This window comes from Tetranychus urticae, chromosome 1, assembly GCF_039701765.1.
Source record: "Tetranychus urticae isolate SD_2017Ah chromosome 1, NJAU_TeUrti_SD_1.0, whole genome shotgun sequence".
Lineage (NCBI taxonomy): Eukaryota > Metazoa > Arthropoda > Arachnida > Trombidiformes > Tetranychidae > Tetranychus > Tetranychus urticae.
In genome coordinates this window covers 10,177,792-10,204,516 of record NC_142958.1, presented here as the reverse complement: position 1 = coordinate 10,204,516, position 26,725 = coordinate 10,177,792, and the positions used below count along the sequence as shown (strand labels likewise).

Below are 26,725 nucleotides of genomic sequence, written 5' to 3'. Positions count from 1 at the left end.
TTATTGATTTCCTTGAATTCAATTAAATGAAATGTTGCAATGAATTGCACATCAAAATCATCAGGATTAAACCAGAAATCAAGAATGAACTATCATTTACTGCAATATCATTCAGCTTCCAGTTTCTGAAGGATTTTGTCTAAAACAAATTAAATTGACAAGGTTAAATGATTAATATTAATTCTTTGCCCTCATCATCATCATCATCTTCTTCGTCTTCTTCCTCTTCCATCGACTATTTCATCAAAAACCTATTCAATAACCAGAGGCTATTTCTTGGTACAACAGCAGTTGATAGTAAAATATCACATTTTTTTGAGGCCATACTTTGTTTTCATTTTACTTTTGTTCAATGTTAATAGCCAAGGTTAGGATATCCTTTTAATTATGATTGAAACATATCATTTAGCATTTCACATTTCCCTATTATTAACTTATTGTTCAATGATGATGGTGATGGAAACTCTAGTTGATTGTAGTTGGTTAACAGTAGAAACAATCTTGCAAGTATTTCTGGTAAACATCAACAGCTTCAACACCTATTTCCTTCAACAATTACAAGTTCATCAGCCTTACCATTTGAATTTACCAGAAAATCGGACCATCAAAGAGGTAAAAATTTCAACAATTTTCATCGTTAAATTGTGAAAGTTGACAATTTATTCGGAAATATTGAATAAATTGAGTTGATTTACTGTGTATTCATAGAGTAATGGCTTTTACTCAATCCTTGATTAGCCTTTCTGTTAGTTTTCTCAAATTGTAAGGTTAAACAACCCAGCACTTGACCAGTCTTTGGTTACCTCAAGATAACAATCAACTTGTAAACACTTGAAATTGAAAGGAATATTTATTTCAAATTACGTATTTTTTTTATTCTGAATAATCAAGATTAAAGATATTAAATCATAAATTAAAGATATAATCAGCGGTTCGTCAAAGATATTACTTTAAGAGAATCGATAAATGCTCATCATAACTGATTTATACATTGTACATTTAACACTGTGTATTTAATACATATGTATTTATTCATTCATATATTATCTGAGCTGGAATCAAATTTAATGAGTTAACCATCACCAACTATCGACAGCCTGGTTTAATTACTATCACCTGGTAAAATCGTCTGAGATTGAATTTGTCAGATTATCTGGGGATTTTTGGATCATATAATTGTCTGATCATCGTTTACTGGTTAATCTTATCACTGGAAATGTAAATTCAGTTTACCTTTGGAAATTTTCTTGCAAATTTTGTGCAATTTGGGTTTTCAATTCAAGGTTTTGGTGATTAATTTTTTTGTCAACCTCAATTAAAGTTTCAATGTTCACTTAAAAATAGATAGATGATTGTAAAAGTTGATAACATTAAACGATCAATTGAAGTTGAACACATAAAGTCATTATTACCGACTAGTAACTCTGTCATGATTCAGATCAGCTGAGGTTTGTATTGGATGTTTTTTTTCAAGGTAATTGGGACAAATTGCTATTAACCTTTCAAGGCTTTTTTGATAGAGAAGATTAATTGTAGAGAAATAAATTAACTAAATTAACAAAAACAAAAAAGCAATTTGCTCTACATTGTATGAAAATTTAAGTTAATGATCATTGATCTACACTTTTTATCAATAACAAGTAATCAAATGGGGTAGATGGAAAGATTGAATGACAATTTTGAATGGAAAGCAAAACAATCAATAATGAACTTTACATTTTAACCTGATTGGGTTTCAGCGTTTGAGCATATTATTAGCGACAATTTTGTAATTAGCTGGTGACTGGGAATCAGAAGAGTTGTAACTTGGCAAATGATTAACAAATGAACAGTTAATATGTTAAACATGAACAAAATTAGACTTGGAACTTGACTTTCAAATTTCCATTTTCTTGTAATTTTGCAAATTTACCGTTTATTTAAAAGTTTTGGTTAAAAATAAGTTTAAATTGTTGTCATAGAGACTCATTATATTATAAAAATTTGACAAATTAAACTTAAACAGTAAATCAAAATTGAAATTATTGAAATCAGTGAAAATAAAAAACTTTATTTTTGGCGTTAATCGTACAATTGAGGTAATGTCCAGGCTTAAGCTTAGGTTGAGGCTGATTTTGATGTTTTTTAATATTGTGAACTACTTTAGAGTAAATTGATATAAACTGAAGATATTTCAAGATGAAGTGTGATGAAAATGAGAATTGAAAGTTTATTATCAATGTTTTAATGAACAAAAATTGAAAGAGAAAGATGAGGAAGAAGCTAGTGATGCTGAAGATCAACTCTCCTGAATATCAAAGTGTATGTATGTGAGAATGGTGACCTGAATTGCAGAAGGATACTCTTCCGTGATATTGAAACTCGATTAATATAAACATTACCATCAAAATGTTGTTTTCATATAATTTTTTTCTTCCCCTTTTTACTGAATTTTCTTCATCTCCTTCTTCTCTTTAATCATCAACATCATCATATCATCATCCCTATCAACATCAGTATTTGCTTCCTTCTCTTCTTTTTATTTCAACAATTTTTGGCCGCTTTACTCCAGGTATTGGCTTCAACTGTTCTCTTCTTGATTCCATGAAACCAAAACAACCAGTAAATATCCAAAATACAATAACAGCGTTCGATATTTATCGCTACAGCAGGTTGATAACATAACCAACTGATTAATATGGTTTATGTGCATATTAAATTTCTTGCAGGTCCACTTCAAATGTCCATTTCACCATTTATTGTCTAATCAATTGTGTTGATCGAGTTTCAACAATTATCCATTAATATGATGATTGAAAACTATTTGAAAAGTTCCATTCTTTGAATCAGATTGATTTTGAAGTGGTTTCTTTCAGTTTTCTTTCAATCTTCATCTTTCTCATCTTAGATTGAATCCAATAACCTCCGTCCAATTTGTCCATGGTAAGGTGATCTGAGTGAATGATTTGTATTTGATTAGCCATTGATGGATTTGTTTGTTTATCAAATTAATTGTCGGTAAAACATTGAAACCTTTAAAAAAGAAGAGAAAGCGAGAGAGAAAAAAAAGAGTGAGAAAAACGTCAAAATTTTTACTTCAAGTAAATGGGTAAAATAGTGAAAGTAAATAGTGAAAATAAAGGGGAAAAGGTATCGAGTTATCCCGGCCTGGTATAAGCCGTTATATTGGTAATAAGACGTTAAAGAGAGGGATAAAAGGAGGAGAACCAGAACCAGATTTGGGCGAGAATCAACCTTCTAAGGTTGTACTCTTTTTTACGTTAAGATGATGATTAGAGAAGTTGTTGTTGACAGGAGAGAAAAAATTTAAAGAAATAAAATATAAATAATTTTTTGTGCGCTTTGTTGGTACAAAAACAAGGCTATATAAAATAAAAGTTCGAGGAAAGTCAATCACCAGTTACATTGTAGATATAAACAGATGAACAACCATTTTGAGTAAAAGTAATAGCAAGAAGTAAACAATATTTCAATAACTGGCCTCGAATAGTGAAACATCAATTAGAGGGATTCGTCAAAATGTAATTGATGATCAAAATCACGTAGATATTGAAATAGTCAAAATTTCCCGTTTTGATTTGTTTTGTTGTGATCATAAATCATTGAGTCAACCCAACACTTGGTCAATATATATAAATCCCTAAAAGTGTCCCACAAAATTTACTACAAAGTAAACCAACGAGAACAATATATAAATTGTTTCAGTGATTATATGAAAATTGTTTCAAAAGTGATTACAATGTTATTACTGGCCTTGCCCTTATACTGTTCCAATTGTAACCCCAATCAAGTGATGACAACAATTATTCAAAGTTGATATTGTGCCACCATTTTCACATACACTTTCACCTGACATCAACAACATTATTATCATTTATTATAAAGATTATCTTTTAATAATCAGTATAATAGTAATCATATATAATAGCAATCAACTACTACTAGTCCTTACTTTCATTACTTTCTTCCTCCTCATCATCAGTGCCGTCATTATCATCAATAACAAGCCCAACGCCGAGAAACAAATAAACAACATCAAACCTTATTCACTTTACATTTTTTCCGCATCACAGTTAAAATTGACCGGCCGAACTTGATGTACTCAACACTCGTTTTCATCGAGAAATACATTCCTCATCCTCACGCCTCTCTCCTATTCTCACTCTTCTCATCCATCTTCTTCCGCCGCTCTCAATCTTCATCATTTTCCTCTCTTCCTCGCTAAACCTCATCATCAACATCACTAAACGAGGGAAACAAGAAAGTGAAAAATATTCTTCTTTTTTTGCCGTCAAATCATACATCAGACTAAATTAAACTACGTTACTACATGTATTACTAACTTTCAATTCATTTGTGCAAGTTTCCGGAAAAGTACTCACTACCAACTTATTTACTAACTGAATTAGCTTAAGCATAAATCTGTAAACTTCCTCTTTCTTTCTCTCTCTTTCTTTACATCTTTTTTCTCTTCTTCATCATCTCCTTCCCGTTAAATTTTACGGTAAAAAAACAGCTATCTTACTTTTTTACCTTTTTGATCATAATCAAACTTTGGGTTGACTTGACTTGTATCCATCAGTCAGGTTTCCCATCCAGTTAGTTATTATTACTTTCTCCTTCTTTTTTATTTTCATTACACTTTCACTTGAAACTCATCTGATACCCTTGATATTTGATTAACATGAATTTGGACCCGGAACTGGGATCCGATCAACATGCGGTTAGCATTAAACTAACCAATGTCAATGATGCCACCGATGATTGCGTTGTTCCCGCGACAGCAATAGCAGTAGCAGCTCCAATTGCTGTTGTATCCACCGTTTCAAATAAAAATGACCATGTAACCAATTTAATGTTATCATCTTCATCTTCTTCACATTCTTCATCTGTAATTGTGGTTCCACCGCAAGCAAATATTTCCGATTCATCTTCAATAATGTCCACTGATTCATCTTCATCTTCATCGCTTCCACCAACACCAACCACAATACCTCTTCATCCTAGTTTGACTCGCGGCTTATCGCCCAGACTTTCCTTGGAATCAGCTGGATCATCTAAAAGTGTTTCAACCACATCTTCATCTTCTTGTCCAAGTTCAAATCGAACATCATATCTCGCTGAAGCAGTTGCTTGTTCCGATGGACGCATAACTTCTGGAAGTTGCAGTCTAATTTGGAAAAATTTAGCTTATACAATTGAGACGAGTAAATGGTCATCTTCATCTTTTTATGGAGTTAAACGGTCAACATCCAAAAAGGTTATCTTCACTGGGCTCTCTGGTGAAGTTAGAGCAGGACAGTTAACAGCCGTAATTGGACAATCAGGTGTTGGTAAATCGACTCTCCTTGAATCTATTGCTGGTCGAAGGAAACAAGGTTTAACAGGTGAAGCATATCTAAAATTTGTTGGATCTACCACTCATCAAGTCAATTCAGCTCAAGTTTCATTCATACCACAAAAGGATGCTCATCTTCCCTGTCTTACAGTGAAAGAAACTCTTATGTATGCTTCAAGACTGAAAAACTCTGAATCAGCTCAAAGAGTTGTCTCAAAGTGTAAAAAGCTAAATCAATTTGACTTTCTAACTGAAATGGATTACCATAATTACCTTATTACCCAAGTTCAGAAAGATCTTTGCCTGGGTCGTTGTTGGGATGTTAAGGTTGCCAAATGTTCTGGAGGAGAAATTAAACGTCTCTCAATGGCTGTTGAACTTATCTCCAATCCTAAAGTGATTATCCTTGACGAACCTACAACAGGCCTTGATGCAACATCAGCTTTCCACTGTATCGAGGTGCTAAATTGTCTCACAGAAATGGAATCCCCTCCGGGAATAATTGCCTCAATTCATCAACCCAGCTCAGAACTTCTTAATCTTTTTCACAATGTATACGTTATTGGAGCTGGTGGTCATTGTATTTACAATGGACCAACTGACCAATTGGTTACCCATCTGGCACAAAATGGTCTATGTTGTCCGCTTTATCATAATCCAGCTGAATTTATTGTTCATGTAGCCTCAGGTCGGTATGGTGAAAAGATACTTACCAATTTGGCTTCCATACAAGCTGAGTCTTTCGAAAATCTTCATGCTGCCATTAAATCGGAAGAGATTGACGTTGATGTAGATAAAATTGATGTCAAACGTCTCTATGAGAAAACTAACCGCAAGCAACATCCGACTTGCAGTCATATTGGTTTGCTTCTTACACGAACCTGGAAGTCAACTATTAGACAACCCATGTTGACCTGGCTTCGATTATCTCAATATCTTTTGGTTGGCCTCATTCTTTCTTTCCTTCATAACTACAAAATCGGTGAGCTTGACGGTTGTTACACTGATGTAATCAAAAATGCAACTCTCTTATCAGGTGAACAAAATTACGGTCAACTGTTGGCCAGAATTAATGACAATACGGCAACAATTTATTTTGCCCTTATGTTCCTTGTTGGCGCAGCCATAGTCCCAACAGTTCTAACGTTCCCCACGGAAATATCTGTGGTCTTTAATGAGCGTCATAACGGCTGGTATTCATCATTTTCCTATTATATTGCTAAAATAATATCCGAGATTCCTTTATCAGCTGCCCTTCCTTTGCTTTTTGCATCTCTTTTCTATTATTTTACTGGACAAATACCCGAGATGAGCCGTTTTGCTCTTTTTTATATGATCATATTTCTTTTATCCATTATTGGTCAAATAATTGGGCTCATAATGGGTACTATATTCATGGACGATCCACCTTCTGCTGTTTTCATGTCCATTTCAACACTTTGTCCAATTTTTATTGTCGGTGGATTCCTTCTTCGCGAATCTATAATAGTCTGGTTCCTTAAACCTCTCTGGTACCTTTCTTATGTTCGTTACGCCTTTGCATCCATCATTGTAGCTCTTTATGGATTCGGACGTTGTGGTACAGAATATAAAGCACCATTAAGAAGATCAGTATTACCCCAGTTGACCCAATTAGTCCAAGATGAAGATATTGGTTGTGTTTACGATCAATACCAACTAAACTCAGACTGTTTCGATGAAATCCTCAGAGAATGTAATACAACCATGGATTACATTTACAAAAAGACTATTGGCCGAGAAGAGCACCGTCTAACTGCATCAGTAGACCAATACGATGGTTCCTTTGTCATGTCTTATTATGAGGTAACCAACACTCAGTTTACGGTTAACATAATTGTCTTGGTTCTATATTCACTGGTTTTAATATTGATAAACTATTGGATCTTAATATACAAGATCAAAAGGAAGATTAAGAAATGATAAATTTAAAGTCAATAATCATCACAAATCAAAATTGAAACATTAACGATTAGAGTGAAATTAAACGGGAAACAATAAGCCGCTCAACATTAAACAAAGACTCAACCACTGTTTGGTTCTTACCAGCAAGCTAAGTGTGTTAATTAGATTAGCCACAACCATTGGCTGCATCATTTACATTTTATAGACATTTTTTACCTATTGTAATTAAAAAATTGTGTTTATTGGTGTTTTCATCAAAATTTTAATTTCATCGTTCATTCCATCATAATTCACCTTTCATCGAAACATGTTCAACCATTCATCTATTCATCCATCTTAATAATTTAAATGGACTACCAAGCAAGGAGATTACCGAAATGTGTGGTGTTTTTTGCTTTCATCTATTCAATTCAATTTCAATATCACAAAAGACTCTTTTTTAATCAGGTCACCATCAGCTTGGAATCACCACTCAAAAGTATTCATCAAGTAGGATTACTTGATCTTCATCACAGTCATCACCATCATCATCATAACCATTAACTTCTTTCCCTTCTTCCTCATCTTTTCCTCTTTTAATCATTCCTTCTTTAAATCAATCTAATTTACCATTTGATTGCAAACTTTCACTTCACATTCTTGATCACTCACCATCATCTTGAAATAATCTTTTCTAAATCAAATCTTTATAATTAAAGAAATGGTTCAAATCATTACATGAAGAGAGAACAAAAAGGAACAGATTTTAAAAATTTGTTCTGAATACCATTAAAAGTTGATCTTAAATACAAATACAAATCTTTAATCTTACAAAAAAATTAATGTTCATTATTTATACAAAGTACAAAACTGTTTGTACTCTGCTTTGTGATCAAATGGACAATTGAAAAGCCAAATTTATACACAATGACCAGCGATTATAAACAGTTAGACAATTTAAATGCCAGAAACACCGTTATTTGTGATGAAAGATTATTTTTTGAATTGTTGTTATCATTCAATATTTTACTTGACCAACAATCATTTATAATAATATAATAAAGACAAACCTTGAAGTAACGACGATTCAACATTTCCTTAAATCAATTAACGTGCAAAAGCCTGAACAAAAAAATGAATTACAATCATTATTACTGGTTATTTAAAGTACCAATCTTAAGAAAATTATCACACATATTATGTACTCTTGATTATGATTAAATCGCCATTCGTGGATCAACTAACCGGTAAAGTGTCTATTTTTAAAAATATTAAGGCACAGGTAAAAGCTAAATTGTGAAAAGCCTTGGACAAAATTTTCTTGCCTTTAATTGTATTATAAGTAGACAAATTACAAATAGTCAAACCAAATTTCACAGCAATCAATGGAAAGCAATTTACATTTCCAGAACTTTAAAGCTTCAAGTTTAAATCAGTTTGAAAACATCTGGATGACACAAAAATGGATGCTTTTGCTTACATTTTATACAATTCCTGTAATGGCTGGACAGATCCTCTTTCATTCGATTGGATCAAAATTGAAACGATCAATTGATTTTTGCGATTGAATAAATTAAAATTTTTGAATTTAAGCAACACAAAAGTGTTGTAAAGTCCAAATGTAGCGTATTTCAATTGGATCAGCTAAGAAATCACGAGAATGGTGATAAAATCATTTTAACGATGATTATAAATTCAACTCTTACAATAAATTGTTTTGATTTTTAAGATTATTATATCAATACTTTATGGTGACAGAATCAGCTAAAACAATTAGTGTAATTAACTTAGATTTAAATAGAAAGTAACAGAAAAAACGTCGTTTCATTGGGAATGATTGCAAATCGTTAATATGAACAGATTGTAATTCTGATTTTTGGTTACTAATGAAGATGATGTGCAAGAGATGATAACTTAACCGGTTTGATGGAAAGGTTTGAAAAGATTCAAATACAGCTTAGTTAATTGATCTGTACTGTAAATGGTCAATAGGTGTTGAAGCTGTTGATGTTTACCAGAAATACTTGCAAGATTGTTTCTACTGTTAACCAACTACAATCAACTAGAGTTTCCATCACCATCATCATTGAACAATAAGTTAATAATAGGAAAATGTGAAATGCTAAATGATATGTTTCAATCATAATTAAAAGGATATCCTAACCTTGGCTATTAACATTGAACAAAAGTAAAATGAAAACAAAGTATGGCCTCAAAAAAATGTGATATTTTACTATCAACTGCTGTTGTACGAAGAAATAGCCTCTGGTTATTGAATAGATTTTGGATGAAATAGTCGATGGAAGAGGAAGAAGACGAAGATGATGATGATGATGATGATGATGAGGGCAAAGAATTAATATTAATCATTTAACCTTGTCAATTTAATTTGTTTTAGACAAAATCCTTCAGAAACTTGATAAATTAATCGCTGAATGATAATTTAGATCCATTTTCTCCTCTTGTTAGTCTCAGGCTTCGATCCTGGTAAAATTTTATTCATTTTCGTGCTCCAAGGGCTCGTCTTGATGGAAACGTCGATACAAATTTATGCGGTTAATTTTGAAAAACACGATTATTACTAGTTACACTTATTCTTGGTATAAAATTTAGTTTAATTTCTTATCGTTTGTTTTTGCAGTTAAATAATTGCTTTCACAGTTGTCTTATTATTTTAAATGAAAAAATACTATAAGTGATCATTCGAAAAATAAATGCATATTTTGCTAACAGATTTTATCACAGTCCGTAATAAACACATGGTTATGATTTCCTTTGATTTCCTCAGATCATATCAATATCATTCATAGTCATTGTTGCGAAGTTATTGTTGTTGTATCAAAGCTCATCGTCTACCGGCTCTAAAACTTGATCAGGTGCAGGAACACGCTCAACACCAGAATAAGAAGGTGAATCAATTTCGATTTCTGAAGTGTCAGTAACAGAAGATTGACTTGGCTGAATTGGCTGATTTGAATGAGTTGGTATTGTAAGTCCAGTGATTCGTGCCATATAAGTCTCAAAATCCACATCGTCTATCGCATTTCTACGGACTCTTGGTTTAGCTGGCAGCAGATAGGAAACTCGGGAACATAATGAACAATTACGACCAGGACAATTCTTGAAGTGAGAAATCATTCGTTTAGCAGGCTCACAAAAGCCAAAAGTGCAGGTTCCAGCTGTTTAAAAACAATACAGAAATATCAATATCAAAAGAAAGGTTAGGCCATTAATAAATGGTTAAATTTTAAACTTGAAGCATTTAATGCTTTAATGAGAGTGTGAAATGAACTTACGTTGTTTCTTACAACCGAGGAGATGTTGGAAAATACATCTCATTATGTGACAGTAAGGTGTATTATTATAACATTTCGGCCAATCTGTTGCGTATTCATTAAATCTCAAGGCTTCCTGTTGAAGTTTAATGCAACGGGAGGCATGAATTATTAAAGTTAACTGTTGCTCGAGCATATTTAGTTTCATGTCTTCTGTTAGCACTTGGTCTTGGGCAGCCGTACTATTCAAAAATGCAAATCTAGGTATCCATTGTTCAACGTTTGTTGAAGCTTCTTCGGTGTAAATTGAGGGTTGAAGTGGTTCCAAATTCTTTAAATCTTGAGATGATCTTAAAAATAAATGTTGATAAGGATTTTTAATCTGTAATAATCTACGACCAGAAGATACATCAGCCAAAATTCCAGTTATGAATTTACATGAGGCTTGTAATACTACATGCCAGGCATTAAGAGATAACGCATTTCGAACTTTTTCGTTGATCGCTTTAGCTTCATTTTCATCTGAGGACGATTCTTGAGGTTCACTTGAGGTAGGCGAGTTTGAAGTCATCACAGTGATATATTTGTCCGAACGTTGAGTCAAGGTGGATTAAGACTAGTATTCACAAGATCAAGAGAGAAAGTAGAATAAACTTGTCTGGTTCTATTGCTTTTATCCTCATTGGATCAAAATTAACAATAAGTTTAAATTAAATTGGTCCATCAAAATTGCGACGGCTTATCTATTTTGAAATAAAGTAAACTTGGTATTATTGTTGTTATCAAAGTCTTCGCACATTTATTTATTAATGCATCACCTTACCTTTTCATCAAATGCTGTTGTAGGTATTGTTAGATATCAGTTATGATACCGATACCTATCGATATTTCATCTTTAATAGATTACCGATTATTATTATGTGATTTAAGTAACTGGTTTAACAGTCTAGTGAGGGAAACTTACGAATTGATCAATCGATATAGAGATTCCTTGGTCGCTATCGGTACATTGGGCCTTCTCTAAGACCAATGCAACGAAAATAGCTGCCAGCTTTTCAGTTTCGGCATTTTAATGTCTTTTTTTCTAGAAAAATTTGCATATTTCTCTTAATTTGAAACAGAAGCATTTACTTTTTAATGCACCACTAGAGAGATCATTAAATGCAGCCATTGTCAAAGCAATACCCTGTAAAGACTTTGTCGACACCCAAAACTGAACTACTCGAAGGTGACAACTATAAATGTTTTATTTAAATGCATTTTCCCTCAATTATCGATTCATCAACTCGAGAGGTTCCCTTGTAAGTATTAAAGCATCTTCTGGTTCTATGGTTTGAACTTCTTCATCGCTTTGTGTTTTATTTTTACGGCTTTTTCGCTAAAAGGGTGGATAATGGATCATCAAATCATTTCGATCATGAGAAATAGGATCAAACTTATGGTACTTATGACTTGCTTTTTTAGTTTACGGTTATAAAATTTTTATTAGCTTTTCATTCATAAATATGAATCAAACGATTTTGATACTAATAATTTTCTTTTCAATAACTGAAAAATATCGATGCATCCAAAAGTTGTATTTCGGATTATTGGCTGTTTTTAATAAATTGCACTCAACGCTTGTCGAACATAAAAATATTTTATTTCGCATAGTCAAAAAAATCAGACATTAGTTAAAATGCCATAGTTGAAATTTGGTTAAAGAATGATGAGATGAAGGTGAATTTTGTTGACAACAAAGCATACAAAATGAACAAAAGTAGATGATGAATTCAAAACAGACCAACAGCTAAAATTGATAAATTCCTAAAAGCCATTAGTAATCATCGAGGAAGTCCAAGCAATTTCCTAACGAGAATCCCTCTTTCATTTTCAATTTTTCTTTCTCCATCTTATTAACGAGCTCGTTTCGTTGAAGTTCAAAAATTTCATCAACCGATACTCTTTCAAGCTTACTGTTTGCTTCCCTTTCAGCATCCTGTGAAATAGAAGATAATCAACGCATCAAATTAGTCGCGAGTCAAATTACAAATGTTATCTAATATTGACTTACAATTTCTCCACACAAGACAACATTTTCACCTCTTATGATGATGACTCCAATATCAATGTCACCAAATTTCTTATCCACATGAATTCGTTCGATTGTTCGATGTAAGACTAAATTGGCTAGAGGTGGTGAGAAGATAAAAAATTGGAATGAAAAGTTGAGCTCAAATTTGTTGCCCACACATTTGATTTCATTAGTATCAAATAAAATAACGTTGAATGCGGCGCATTTTATGATTCAAATCATGGTTGACTGTCTGATAGGAACATAGTGTAGTTACCAAATTGATCGATGCTTCTAAGATAACCAATAAGCGTGCGACCATCACGAAGTAAAACCATCAATTTCTCTACAAAAAGAAAACAATTTAAATGAGTTTAAGTAAGGAAGCAGGGATAGGCATTACTCACTATCAAGAACTTCAATTAAACTTGCAGTGCCAGGTAAATATGGTTCCATCGTAAAAATTGGATTGTTATGGGAGTGGAGTATAGTTTTAAGAATAATTGGCACTATAAAGGGTTATCAAATTTAGGAAAATAAATAAACTATTAGATATTTATCAATAGAATGATGTCACTAAACCAATGTTTACTTTTCGGACAAAACCCATCTGCTTTTAACCTTACAGAAAAATTTTCCGAGGAAAATTGATCCCAGTTGGAAAGTAACGCCATCTAATAGATAATGTTCACAGGAAAATGAACCAAGGATTAAATTTCTTGTATTTTCCAGATTTAAATACAAATCAATTAAATTTTCATGGTTTTAGAAACAAAACTGAACAAATTGTGAAAGATTAAATACCTAAAAGGGTGATATAAGAGGTTAACATTTTTCGCTTGTATTTATCATCATACCATGTATGTCATATGTATTCGTAAAGTCTTAAACATTTACATGATGCATACGATTAATGATGTACTTATTATTGTTATTATTGATAATAATTATTATTAATGATGATTATTGGTATAAAAATTTTATCAATTTTTATGAGTCTCATGAAGATATTGGTTACAGACTCAATTAATAAGACTATAAAGATTAAAATAATTGACAGTTTCTTATTCGTTGATCAATTTTATTTACAAGTGCAGAAAAAGGTACAATTGTAGACAGGGAAAGTAAGTATATTTTGAGATTGATATTAAGTAAAATTTGATTTGATAAGTTCAATTTTTAAAATTTTCATCATTATATAATGTGATTATTTATGTACATGCATGAGTAATCGATTGTTTTGTTCTGATTTCTTTTGTTTTTTGCAATTATTCAATAGTTAATCAATTATAACAATGTATTCCTAAAGCTTTTCACCGTTTGTTTCTCATCAAAAGTTTTGGCTCATAAACTAAGTTTGGCAGGTTTTGTGAAATGCTGATCTAGTTTCAATAATATTCAGATAATTTAGCATGTCATTATTCATTTGTTCAATTTCTCTTGAATATTTATTTAAATTTTCTTCATTCTCGGTGAAGTTGTCTTCTATGTCTTGTAATATTCGAAGTTTTTCACTAGCATCTTTAGCTAATTTTTCAGCTCTCGATCTGATAGTGTCAGATTGTTTCTTTTGTGAACCAGAATCCTCTTCTTTTTGGGCTAATTTGCGTTTAGCTTCTTCAAACTTCGCTTCTAACCCTTCCACTTCACTTTCTGCTGCTTTAGCCATATCACCAGCAATACCAGCTTCCTTGGATGCTTGACTAACAGAATAAGTATTCTTGGTATAACTGATTCGAAGTCCATCCAATTTTTTCTGCAACTCTTCAATTTTAATCTTAGCCTGTTCTGATTGTCGAGCAATATTTTCAGTTTCAGATGCAATGGAATCAAGATCTATTTGAGCTCGATTAAATTGTTCATTAGCATTTTTAATTGAGTTTGCTGCTTCACTTTGTGATTCTTGAGCTATAGATAAAGCCTCTAATATTTCCTTTGCCATATCCAAGGATTTATCGGCACTCATCCTTGTTGCATTGGCATCTGATTCCAGTTTTTGGGCAGTTCGTAAGTCAGCTTCAGTTTCATCTAAAATTTTCTCAATATTTTTCACATTCTTGAGAGTTGCATTGATTTTATTGGCAAGATCAAGAATTTGTTCCGGAGTTAATGATATTTGAATTTTAAGGCAGTTTTCTGCAACTGTTCGTATCTCAGCTGGAGTCGCTGATTGAGCAGCCATAAATTCATCAATCTGTTTGAATAAATCTTGAATTTCTTTGCTCTTTGCTTCTGAATTGTTTCTGGCAGCAATAGCTCTATCATATGCTCTTTGAGCTTCACGTAAAGCTTCCTCACTGCGACGGCGAGCTTCTTCAACATTCCTCATTTCTTCTTCTCCTTTCTCACCAAGATCTTTCAACCTCTTCTCAGCATCTTGACTATAGTTAAGTGCAAATTGTGCTTTAGTAGTTACAGCATCACAAGAAAGATCACCACATTTGGCACATCCAACTCCTCCGCAAGTGCTATCACATTTATCGACTGTGGCTCGACCACCACAAACCAGTTTGTTGATATCAGGAATATTGTCTTCCAAATTTTTAATCTTAGTCGATATTGTAGACAATGCTCCTCGATTATTTTCTAATGATTTTTCATGATCGAAGTTTGTGGAAGAGATAATTTTCTCTGTTGCTTTTCTAATTTCTTTCGACTTAATATATCTAGGCATTGCGTTATTTATTGATGATTCGGCCTTTTTTGCTCTATCCACGGCATCCTCAGTCAGGCTTAAGGCACTTCGAACATCGTCAGCTTTTAATTTTGTGGCATTTTCTCGTAACTCATTATTTTGAGATTCTAAGGTTTGAGCCATCTCTTTCAACTCATCAAGTCGTAAATTTGCTCTAGCAGTACGCTGGACAGTTTGTTCCGTATCTTTCTCAGCAGCTGAAATTTTTTGATTCAATAGAGTAACTTCACTTTGAATCTCTTGAATTTTTTCGGTCACATTTTTGATATCAGCTTCAGTAACATTTGATCCGGAAATTAAAATTTCTGCATCCAATAATTTATTTTCAATGGTAACAAAAGATTTACCATAAGCTCCTGGTGCTCCTGTTTGTTTAATTTTACGAGCTCGTTCAACTAAGCGAGAAGTTTCTTCTCTCAATGTTTGAATAGTTGCATCCCAGTTCTCGAAACATTCACCACATGATTCACATCGAGGGGCAGAACCAAGGTAACCTCGAGCACATTGATCACATCTTCTACCAGATATTCCTTTGATGCAAACGCATGAACCGTCGTGTTTGTTACACTGCATAGTTGCTGACCCACTAGGATTACAATCACATGCTGAATAAAAAAGACGAGAAATTAATAATATTGTATAAGATTGATGAAAAATTATTACGAAAGGATGTTTATACGAAAGAATAGCTTTAAACTTACGGAAACATCGAACTCTTGGATCACCCCAATGATTTGGTTGACATTCATTACATTTTCGACCGCCATGTCCAGGTCTACATGCACATTGACCATCAAACTCAGAGCATCTCAAATTTTCTGATCCTTTAGCATCACAATCACAAGGTTCGCAGCCAACACCTGAAGTTAGATTCCAATGATTGATTTCACATTTATCACACTCGCGTCCAACAACGTTAGGTAAACAAGGACATTGTCCGGTTTTATGATCACACGAGCCAATTGTTTGATTTGTACCAAGAGGCGAGCAAACACATTGAACACACTGCTGTTCCAAAGCGTTTCCATAAAATCCATCACGACAACGTTCACAATGATCTCCCTCTGTATTGTAAAGACATCTCAAACATGCACCAGTTTTCCTGTCACAGTTTCCAGGTTGGGCTATATCGATATTGTTGCTACAATTACATGGGCGACATTTATTGATTTCATAAGTTCCCTATTGATAAAAATAACAAGGTAAAAATATTCAATTGATTGTAATAAACAAAATAAAGATAGATAGGAGTAAAAACATACCTGCTCATTGATCAATGCATGAGTTAAATCAACAAAGTAGTTCTCATCACACTGTTCACACCTTTCTCCAGTGTAGCCAATTTTACAAAGACAACGAGGTAAATTGGTTATAGGGTTAAGCTCACATGCTTCGGCATGAAAATCGCCAGATTCAGGTACACCGGGACATGGACACGGGCGACAAGGAATATTTTCCCCTACTAAAGGTTTACCATAATAACCCTTTACACATTTTTCACATCTATGACCTTCGGTATTGTCTAGACAGTTTAAACAAGCTCCAGTTTTAGAGTCACAAGTTTCAGCATGTGAATTACAATCACAACGCTGACAGTTGGGATAATTCCAGAAGCCAGGTTGACATTGATCACATTGTCGGCCAAAGGTGTTGGGTCGACATTTACATTTACCAGTTTCAACATTGCAAAAAGCGTTTTCCGAACCATAAGAGTGACAGTCGCAAGGGACACAACCGCTTGGTCCGAAATCATAAAAACCTTGAGCACATTTATCACATGTACGCCCGATAACGTTATCCTTACAAACACATTTTCCACCAAGTATATCACAAATGGAAGACTTTGACCCAGTAGAGTTACAATTACAGGCCTGGGCACCATTGTACATCGAAGCAGCTATCGATTGATAATATTTTTTACATGGTTCAGGGATTTGATGTTGTATGATAGAATATAAATACTCTTCACACCGAATCCGTCTATACTCTGCCAACTCTCTTTCTCGAGTAGGATCAGAAAAGATTTCAAAATCAGAACTTATTGGGATCAGCGCAAGAGAATCAACTGCTATTGTTGAATTTTCCTCTCCACCAGTCCTCTCGCCAACATCAATCCTAATTCGATACCTTTGATCCCTTTCAAAACAATAAGGGCCAGTTTTAGTATAGATTCGTCGAGCTTCGAATTGGAATGGTATTTTTTTTGGACCATATTCAAAGTTTTTTTCACATGGCGAGCCTGGAGCTGGTACAATTCCACCTGCGAGGGGTTCGATTAAAATTGATCCTTCGCTCCAGATGGGTTCAGGAGGTGAGTATCTTACAAGAATATCGTAACGTGATGAATGAGGGACACTTATTTCGAAATCAATGAAAGATTTTTCATAAACACGAACAAAACCATCTCCTGTCCACGTTGCAATATCTTCAGGTGGCATAATCCATGAAATACCACTGTGGTGAGCTTCTTCAGCCTCGTACAAAACTGCGTTAAGTGAAGGTACAAAGAAACCTGATTCAATAATATCACATCTTTGGCCAGTAACATGGGGACGACAAGGGCATTGACCAGTTGTTTCATTACATTGTAAGTTATATGATCCTCCAGGATCACAATTACAGGGACGGCAACCATCTTCGAATAATTCCAATCCATAATAATTTACTTGACAAGAATTGCAGTCTCTTCCAACAACATTATTCTTACAAACACATTCACCAGTTATTGGATTACAGCCTTGATTGCGAGTTGTTCCGTTAGTATTACAACTACAAGCTTAATAGTTCATTAAATGCAAAAATAACATAATATTAATTAATCACGTTAACGATAAATATTTGACATCAATGGGAGCGACTAAAAGAGAAATCATTTCTGATCTAGACCAGATCTATTCATAATTTTAAGTTTAATCGAAAAGTAGTTTAGTCCACTTCGAGATTATATAATTTGAAAACTTTCAGGATAATGTCGATTTTGAAAGAAGGGGATCAAATAAAAAATTTTCAATTGAGAAATTAACATGGAAAAATTCACAAAAATCAAAGGGTTTTCATGATTTTAACTTGTTCCTCGCCAATTATAGTTTAAAAATTCTGAATTTAACTATTAATTCAGTTTTGTGATGGCCAAGCTCATATCAAGTAAACATCTAAAAACATTAAAAGTTCATCACTTTTAGTCACTTCTCGTTTGTTTTTGACTACCAAATAAATACCTTGACAGCCAAGTGGATTATTTTCGTCGAAATTCCAAAAGCCAATTTTACATGTGTCACAGCGACGCCCTTCTACATTTTCTTTACAGAAACATTGGCCAGCGGCAATTCCAAGACTCTCATCAGGTTTAGTTGCACAAGTACCGTTATTAAGAGATCCTCTTTCATCACAAGCACAAGCTTAATTTTACAGGGGATAAAAAAGATCAATTAGCGTTGAAAATCTGTCATTCTAAATTCATTAAAAACTTGATTAAACTTACGAATGCAAACATATGGATCATCAATACGTCGATTCACATCTCGATAGAACTGGGGTTTACATTCTTCGCAATGATTTCCTTGAGTATTGTGTTCACAGTCAATACATTGTCCTTTAATGCAGCAATGAGAAGAGTAAAAATAAAAATATAGATTCTACTCTGAAGATCAAATTTTGTAACTTACCTCCACTAGTTTTGCCTGATGCGATCCATAATGTTGAATTGAACTGACATTTTTTTGCATGATTGTTACAATTACAACCTGGAATAAAAATTGATTGAAAGCAGTTAATTTAAATTTACAAGCTTTCAGGCTGTGAAAAATTTTTCTTTAGAATCCTTTTAGTTTGGCCACAATCTTTACGCAAAAATTTCATGTTTTGACTTTATACAGGGTGTAACAGTCAAATAGCCGGTTTTGAATCGCTAATAACTTTTTCGTCCTTTGCTCGAATTTAAAATTTTTTTCAAATCCATATAGTCCATTAGTCAAAGTTTTGTTTTTGGTAACTTTCAAAGAAAAGAAATGAACCTACAGGGCGCAACAAAGGCTCAAAGTCAAAAAAGCTTATTTTTAATGAAAGTTTTGTATATCGACTACGAGTCATAACTCGTGAGTGGAAGGACGCAGAAAATTTTATAAAATATCATCAGAATCAGAAATTTTGACTAATTAACTTTATGGATTCGAAAAAAATTTTAAATTCGAGCAAAGGACGAAAAAGTTATTAGCGATTTAAAACCGGCTATTTGACTGTTACGCCCTGTATATGGTATAGATATAGATTAAAATAAGCAAGTCTTTTTCAGTTAGAGAATCATTTGAATGATTTTGAATAATTTGAAAGCTCAATTTTTGACATATAATATAATAGCTTTTGATATGCAAAACTTATGAAAATTAAATATTTTTTGAGCCTATTTTTGCGCTTAAATACAGATCTAACTTAATCTATCTAATCGATCTATCAGTGTATCAAAAATACTTACGTTTACACTCATTAGTTTGACTTCCAATTGCGGGTTGCCATTCAGTATCTTGATAGAAGGGTTCACATTGTCTACAATTAGGCCCCGTGGTGTGATGATCACAAGCACATTTACCATAAACCATTCCATCAATAGGTGTTTGACCTTCTTCAGGGACACATCTACTAGCATGACCATAACAAGAGCAACTACCTCTAACTTTCATATTCATCATGGCATAATAGTATTTCTGTCGAATTTCAGGTCGTGGATCAAGAAGATCGTCACCCAAAGTATGCAATTTCTTGAAATGTATTCTTAAATTGGTCATCTTAAGAAGTTCTTGGACCTCATCTGAATATGGATCAGCAATAGGAATATTAGGTGGAAGCACTTTGAAGATAACTTCCCCATGATAAGAGGGAGTAACTGCTGAGTATTGAGATTCACAAACAACTTCTCGCAAATTTCTCCTTTGACCTTCCCTAACAAAACCAAATTCCCGTGCACAGTCAACAGCAAAATACTGGTAAGGTTTCCATGTTTTTCCGTTATCAGATGACCTTTCAATCACCATAGCTGCAGGACGAAAGGTTTGAAATGTCATAATGATATGAGTTAGGTGAAATTCAGCTCCTAAATCAAGTTGTATTGTGACATTTTCAACACCATTTTCAGCCTGCCACCAAAATTTTCTGTAGTCTTCGCCAGCCTTTGTAACAATATTTTCAATCCTATGGTACTTTAATGGATTCTTGCGAATCCTTGCAGACTCACGAGAATCACATGTATGACACTTTTTTCTTTTTATGGTATCACCGAGAATACAATATTTTTCAGGAAACACAAGTCCACATGTAGATGATGCACTTAGGTTAGCTTCACGTCCAATCAATAAATCCCCGGTTGGAGGCGAACAACTGTTCCTGTCGCATGATGTAGAACCTAACAAAAGAAATAAAACAAAGAGAAATTTAGTTTGAAGTAAAAGACAAAAAAAAAATATGCAGGGAAGTCATATAAAAAAATGAAAATATGACCATCATAATACATTTCACAAAATTGAAAACATTGAATCAGAAAATCAAGTCGTATCCATCATTTGTTATGAAAAATCTAGAAATCTTAATTCTGACCATAGAGACAAGTAACTGTAACTTTATAGACTCTTATAGATTTGAATGACTCAGGTTAGCAAACGATCCTGTGAAACAATTCAAAGTTGTGTTTGAATGAGTAAGAGTTGACAAATGACCAATAGATCGTTCTTTGATACATTTTAACGCAGAGATGATCCATTAAATTAAATTATGAAATTTTTTAAACTTACCTTGTTCAATAAAATTTGCACGATAACTTGCTGCATCTTCTTGGGTGAAAATGAACGGTATAAGGAAGAGACCAGTCAAAAGGGTAAAAAACAATGATTGCTTGATCGACATTTTTGGTGATACTATCTGTCCACCAGTTGATCAGCTCATTTAAAATATAAAATTCAAATTAAACCAATTATACCAGAAAATAACTATTAATTTAAATATACAAATGCTGTTAAATAATGTGCTCAGACTGAACACATAGACACCACAGATAAAGTTGGGCTGTGCATTTAACATTAACAAGGTTCAAGCTAAAAACAGAAAAACAAACTCATAAACGAATTTTAAGCTAAAAGCTTTCTTCCTTTAACTTTTTCTCAGTCATCCTAATCATCATTTTCTTCTTTCTCTTCTTCTTTTTCTTCTTTTTCTCCTTTTCTCTTTACACTCTGACAGAAAGGGAGGTAAAGAAAGTATTTTTGAGAAAAGGAAGGAAGCTAGAAAGTAAATCTCTCTGTCGACTTATTTCACTCTTTCTTTAGTACAACTGTAAGAGACGAAAATATTTTGTCTCATTTTATCTTCCTTTTCGTCTTTCATCTCGTCATGTACATTCAATTACCACATTAAATGAGCTGAACTTTCTGAGCTACTCTGTAGCCATCTTATTTCCAATATTCATCGTTAATATATCCTTTCATTTAGTTAGTCCAAGAGACTGAAAAATCTGTCTCAACACTCATCTTCCATTTACGCTAATATCTTTCTCTCCTTTTCTCTCTTTTTCTGTTATCGGCTTTTTCATCTTCTTTCTTCTGTTTGCTTACATTTCTTGCTTTTCTCTGGCTTATTCAAGTCAGAAAACAAAACATTCTTTGAAATCTTCTGCTTCTTTGTCCAGGCTTTAGCTCGTAGTTCCTTATGAGTTACAACCTAAGGTTAACTTCTGAATCAAATCGTTTGGCTTTTCTAATTTTGAATCCTTGCGATTTCCCAAATTTATTTTGAAACTTAATGATCTATCTGGTTGCTAACTGTTGATCCTGTGTTAAATCTGAATTTAATCAAAATGTACCATTTCTAACTCTGAAAACAAGCATAGATAGTCAGATTAAAGAAGATTTAGCTTTCATTTTAATGTACTTTCTCTTGTTTTGAGCTTGGTCTATCACTTTCTCGATTAGCTTTTTTCAGCTCTATTCGTTAAATATCAATAATATTGGGGAAAATGAGTTAAGCAAAAAGCTAAAAATAAACCGATAAAATTTGTAAAGTTCATTAAATAAAATGGATGATTCCAAGGTCTGGAGATAAATTATATTGCTCTTCTGTGACTGTTTCTATGTAAACTGGAAACACGTTATCAGTTACAAAGTTTAGCATCTCCAGTTTACTCATCAACCAAAAATTAAACTAAAATGTTAATAAGCCATCTTGAGCTTCTTCAGACTATCTTGTTATAACAGTTTCTTTCTATTTATGGATTGCCGAGAGAGGAAGAGGAAGATGAGGATAATGAGAGGATGAGAATCAACATTTCTCATCTCATCGTCATCCTCAAGAAGCAAAAGCTTTTTTTTGGTTTGTACATAGATAAACAGTTCACTAAATGTATATCTGTCTATGTAATGAAAATGGAAGAGAAACCAAGATGTGTGGATTTAGTTGAAAGAAATGATAAAGTAGTTCCGAAAATTGTTTAAAACGAAAGCAGAATTACATCTAGAATTTATTAAACATAATAAAAAAAATGCAAATCGTTACAAGGTATGGAGTGTTCTTGAAAGATTAGTCATAGGATGAAAGAAACAGAAAAATTTCTGTTAAGTTATTACTAAAGAAGTTGAATCCATTTAAACTCCAGAGTTTTCTTGGTTTGTTGGCCCTTGATTTGCCCACTCTTTATATCTTTTCATCTGAACATCATCGAGGATTCCCGGGATCATCTGCGGGCAGTAGTTGATGTGGCTGTGCATCAAGTGCGGTTCAATTCGATGTTTGGCATTGAAAGGGCAAATTATCAAATTGGAATTAGAGTAAACTTTAGCACATTTCACGATATGAGCAGCAAATCTTTTGGAGGAAACAATATGGCTTCGATTGTATGGGCAGACTTGATCAGGGTCAGAAGAATACGGATCAACGTATGACATGATGAAATATTTAAATAAACGCCAATTTAAACACAATTGAGAATCAATGGCAATGGAGAAGAAAACTGGACAATATAACAAGATAATTGCTGCTATTTATCGGTGTTAAAGTTTTGGATAAGAAATATTTAGCTTAAGTACTGCCATCTGTGGTATGTTATACTTTTCACAAGAGAAACAAATTTTGATTGCCGGACATTTGAATTGCCTTTCCACTATCATTTGATACTCGGCGTATCGAAGTAATCAGTGAAAGCTTCACTTTAGTTGTCTAATGCAGCAATAAAGGCCTTCAGTTCATTTCAAGTTCTGTTAGGCACAGAAAACAATAATAGCTATTTCATCGTATTTTTACAAAATGCATAAAATTTACAAATCAAATGGATTCCACAATCAGAGCCATTTCTTCGTTGATTACAAGGTACTTCATAGGGAACAATTTCACGGCCAGGTATTAAAATTCGTGAAAGTATAGTTCAACACATTTTCCTCATAGGAGGTCATGTTTTTATGGTTTTAAACAGGTTTTTAAAAACCTGTTGCACGTTCAGGACTTTAGTAAAGACGGCAGATGAAATTTTCAATTTGACCGTTACAAAGGATAGGAACAAACAATCGTAAAGAAACGATTCGTGATAAGAAATCAGCCAAAAAATCGTTGAAAGGTTGAAAAATTTCATAGATTATTCGGTAAACCTGTTAAAGATAATTCAACAGGCATGAATGATGAGAACCCGATATTAATTTAAATTTGATTTTAACTATCGCGACATCTATTGATTAAAATTATTAATAATTTTGTTTGGGCGCATGACATTGAATTGAAAATGAATTGAATAATATAAACAACGATTTATTTGAAGTTTATCTAAAAATCTATCAATCCATTCATATTTTCAACTGAACCTGAATCAATTAATTCATTTTACACTTTTTTATTATATTTTTAACCTATCTAATCTAGTTAAAATAACTTTTTGCATTTGTGTTCCAGTTTGAAAATCATTAAAACTCCCGCTTTGTTTCATTATGCAGCTCCACCTAAACTAAAATTGGCTCTCTTTTTTGCCAATGTAGGTTTTTGTCCTATTATTTATTTTCAAAGCGTTAGTCTTTGTCATCGTCTTCGTGTTAAAGTTTTTTCTTATTCTTGGAATGGCTAATCATTGCGAATCCCCTTACCTAGCATCCATCGAGAATCGAAGGATTGCTAAACCAGTACTATCCTTTTCTCGACGTCTTTTAATAAAAGATGAAAATGAAGTTAACACCAATGTTATTCGTCGTGTATCGCTTAAAAGATCTGACACATCGGCCATGTCTCCCTCCGTTCTTGGCTTGGCTAATAAAAAATGTCGAATGACCCCTGTGCGACAGTGTGCCATCAATAAGAATGTAGTTAACATTCCATCTTCAATTCCAGTTGCTCAACCTAAAACGGAAAATGTTGAAAAATCACCCACCAAACTAAAAGAAAGTGAAGCCAAAATTATGAAAGCTGTCCAAATCTCAGAACAAGATCCAGATTTAATTGGAGATTTTAGTCAACAATATGCTTTACCTGTTTGTCTTGGAAAACATAGTGATCTCAAAACAATTACCCCCGAAACCCTTGCCGCTCTCTTACGTGGACAGTACAAAAACATTATCGACAACCACACCATTATAGACGGAAGATATCCATATGAATTTAAAGGTGGTCATATCATTGGAGCCAAAAATATTTACAATAAAAGTATGCTGCTAAGTGAACTTTTGGATAATCAACAAGAGAACATTGATGCAAACAAAGATGGTAAAAGAAATCGTCATATTTTGATTTTCCATTGTGAATTTTCATCAGAACGTGGTCCTAGTTTATTAAGATTTTTGAGAAACAAAGACCGAGAGTATAATCTTTCTCGTTACCCTTGCCTTTTTCATCCTGAAATTTACATATTGGACGGCGGTTACAAAGCCTTTTACGAAAAATTTAAGGAACTTTGTGTACCACAAAACTATTTACCTATGCTTTCTAAAGAGCACAAAGAAGAAATGAGACAGTTTCGCAACAAAAATAAAAGCTCTAATGCTTAGCTAGCCAGAATTTTTTTTGCTTTAACATATTGAAATTTTCTACCTTATGTTTTATCTGTATCTCGTGGAAAACACAGTGATCTGAATATCTTCTTGCTCTTCTGGTCTTGGTCAATTTTAAAAAATAATCATCAACCACACCATCATAGACGGAAGATATCCATTTGAAATTTAAAGGTGGTCATATTGAAGTAAAAAATATCTACTTGAAGGTATCATTACTTTGTCGTTTGTTTCGATAATCAACAAGAGAACAAAGATGGCAAAAATATCGTCATATACTGGAGTTCAATTGTGAATTTTCATCAGAACGTGGTCCTAGTTTATCAAGAATTTTGTGAAACAAAGATTGAGATCGCAATATTTATCGTTAACCTATTCTTTTCCCACCCTGATAAATGAATAGCGATTGCTAAGTTTTTAAAGAAGTTTGATTAACTTTGTACACCACAATATTATGTGGTACCTATGCCTTTTAAATGTAACAAAATCAAATGAAAATGTTGTGCATCAAAATGGTAAAAAAGACTGATCAATATTTTTGGTGATGCTATATGTCAACCAGTTGCTCATGTAAAATATAAATTCAAATTAAACGATTTAGCCATAAAATAACTATTAATTTAAATATGCAAATACTTTTAAATCATGTGTTCAGACTGGACACATACTAACAAAGAAACAGTTGTAAGCACAAATTAATATTGAAATGGTCAACGACACAAATTCTAACTCCTAAACGAATCCTGATTGATAAGCTTTTTTCCTCTAACTGATCTCACATGAGCTTTTGTCAGTTATCTTAATGATCGCCATCGGACTCTTCCCTCTCTTTCTCTTTCTCTTTCTTCTTCTTTGCCTCCTTTTCTCTCTGCATTCTTACAGAAAGGAAGGGAAAGAATGTATTTTTGAGAAAAATAAAAAGCAGGGAAACTAAAAAGTAAATCTAGTTTCGCTCTTGTTCAACAGCAAGAAAGTATTTTGTCTCATTTTATCTCAGCATTCGCTATTTTCATTCAATTACCATCTCAGTTGAACTGAAATTTCTGAATTTTATCTACTCTACAGTCATCTTTATACAATATTGATCGTCAATATATCCTTTCATTTAGTTGTCCTGGAAAAATTGATTTAAACATCATATCTTTCACTTACGCTCATTTCTTTCTCTTCTCTTTCATTGCTTTTTTCATCTTCTTTCTTTCTTCTGCTTACTTACATTCTGTTTGCTTTTCTTTGGCTCTTTATTCAAGACAGAAAAAAATATCCTTTGAAATCTTCTGCTTCTTTGTTCAGGTTTTACCTCGCAATTCCTTTAACCTAAGGTTAACTTCTGACAAATGTGAGTCAAATCGTTTGGCTTTTCTAGTTTAGAATCCCTTAACGATTTTCCCAAATTTATTTGGAAATCAAATGGTCCTATCTAAAGGGTGTTACACTTAACAGCTTGCAAATTTTGAAGAT

The 26,725-nt window shown here is 33.2% G+C and overlaps 5 protein-coding genes across 5 annotated transcripts; 2 read left to right on the top strand and 3 right to left on the bottom strand.

Annotated features, from left to right (window-relative positions):
* Nucleotides 1-4,543: 4,543 nt before the first annotated feature.
* LOC107370124 (ATP-binding cassette sub-family G member 4-like) lies at nt 4,544-8,320 on the top strand. Its single transcript, XM_015938109.3, has one exon. The coding sequence runs from the start codon at nt 4,685-4,687 to the stop codon at nt 7,277-7,279; it is 2,595 nt and encodes an 864-aa protein (XP_015793595.1). The 5' UTR covers nt 4,544-4,684; the 3' UTR covers nt 7,280-8,320.
* A 1,511-nt stretch (nt 8,321-9,831) lies between these two features.
* On the bottom strand, nt 9,832-11,313 carry LOC107370123 (uncharacterized). Its single transcript, XM_015938108.3, has 2 exons — nt 10,537-11,313; nt 9,832-10,419 (listed from the first exon to the last, which is right to left on the bottom strand). Exons 1-2 carry the CDS (start codon nt 11,084-11,086, stop codon nt 10,079-10,081), a joined length of 891 nt encoding a protein of 296 aa, XP_015793594.1. The 5' UTR covers nt 11,087-11,313; the 3' UTR covers nt 9,832-10,078.
* An 822-nt stretch (nt 11,314-12,135) lies between these two features.
* LOC107370053 (U6 snRNA-associated Sm-like protein LSm1) lies at nt 12,136-13,175 on the bottom strand. The gene is made up of 4 exons (XM_015938026.3): nt 12,976-13,175; nt 12,846-12,914; nt 12,569-12,684; nt 12,136-12,493 (listed from the first exon to the last, which is right to left on the bottom strand). The coding sequence occupies exons 1-4, from the start codon at nt 13,022-13,024 to the stop codon at nt 12,332-12,334; spliced, it is 396 nt and encodes a 131-aa protein (XP_015793512.1). The 5' UTR covers nt 13,025-13,175; the 3' UTR covers nt 12,136-12,331.
* A 453-nt stretch (nt 13,176-13,628) lies between these two features.
* On the bottom strand, nt 13,629-21,468 carry LOC107370050 (laminin subunit beta-1). The gene is made up of 8 exons (XM_089266812.1): nt 21,044-21,468; nt 19,735-20,658; nt 18,929-19,006; nt 18,745-18,855; nt 18,482-18,661; nt 16,526-18,039; nt 15,965-16,445; nt 13,629-15,868 (listed from the first exon to the last, which is right to left on the bottom strand). Exons 1-8 carry the CDS (start codon nt 21,153-21,155, stop codon nt 13,920-13,922), a joined length of 5,349 nt encoding a protein of 1,782 aa, XP_089122938.1. The 5' UTR covers nt 21,156-21,468; the 3' UTR covers nt 13,629-13,919.
* A 2,872-nt stretch (nt 21,469-24,340) lies between these two features.
* Nucleotides 24,341-25,261, top strand: LOC107370138 (M-phase inducer phosphatase). The gene has a single exon (XM_015938121.3). The coding sequence runs from the start codon at nt 24,341-24,343 to the stop codon at nt 25,259-25,261; it is 921 nt and encodes a 306-aa protein (XP_015793607.1).
* The last annotated feature ends 1,464 nt before the right edge of the window (nt 25,262-26,725 follow it).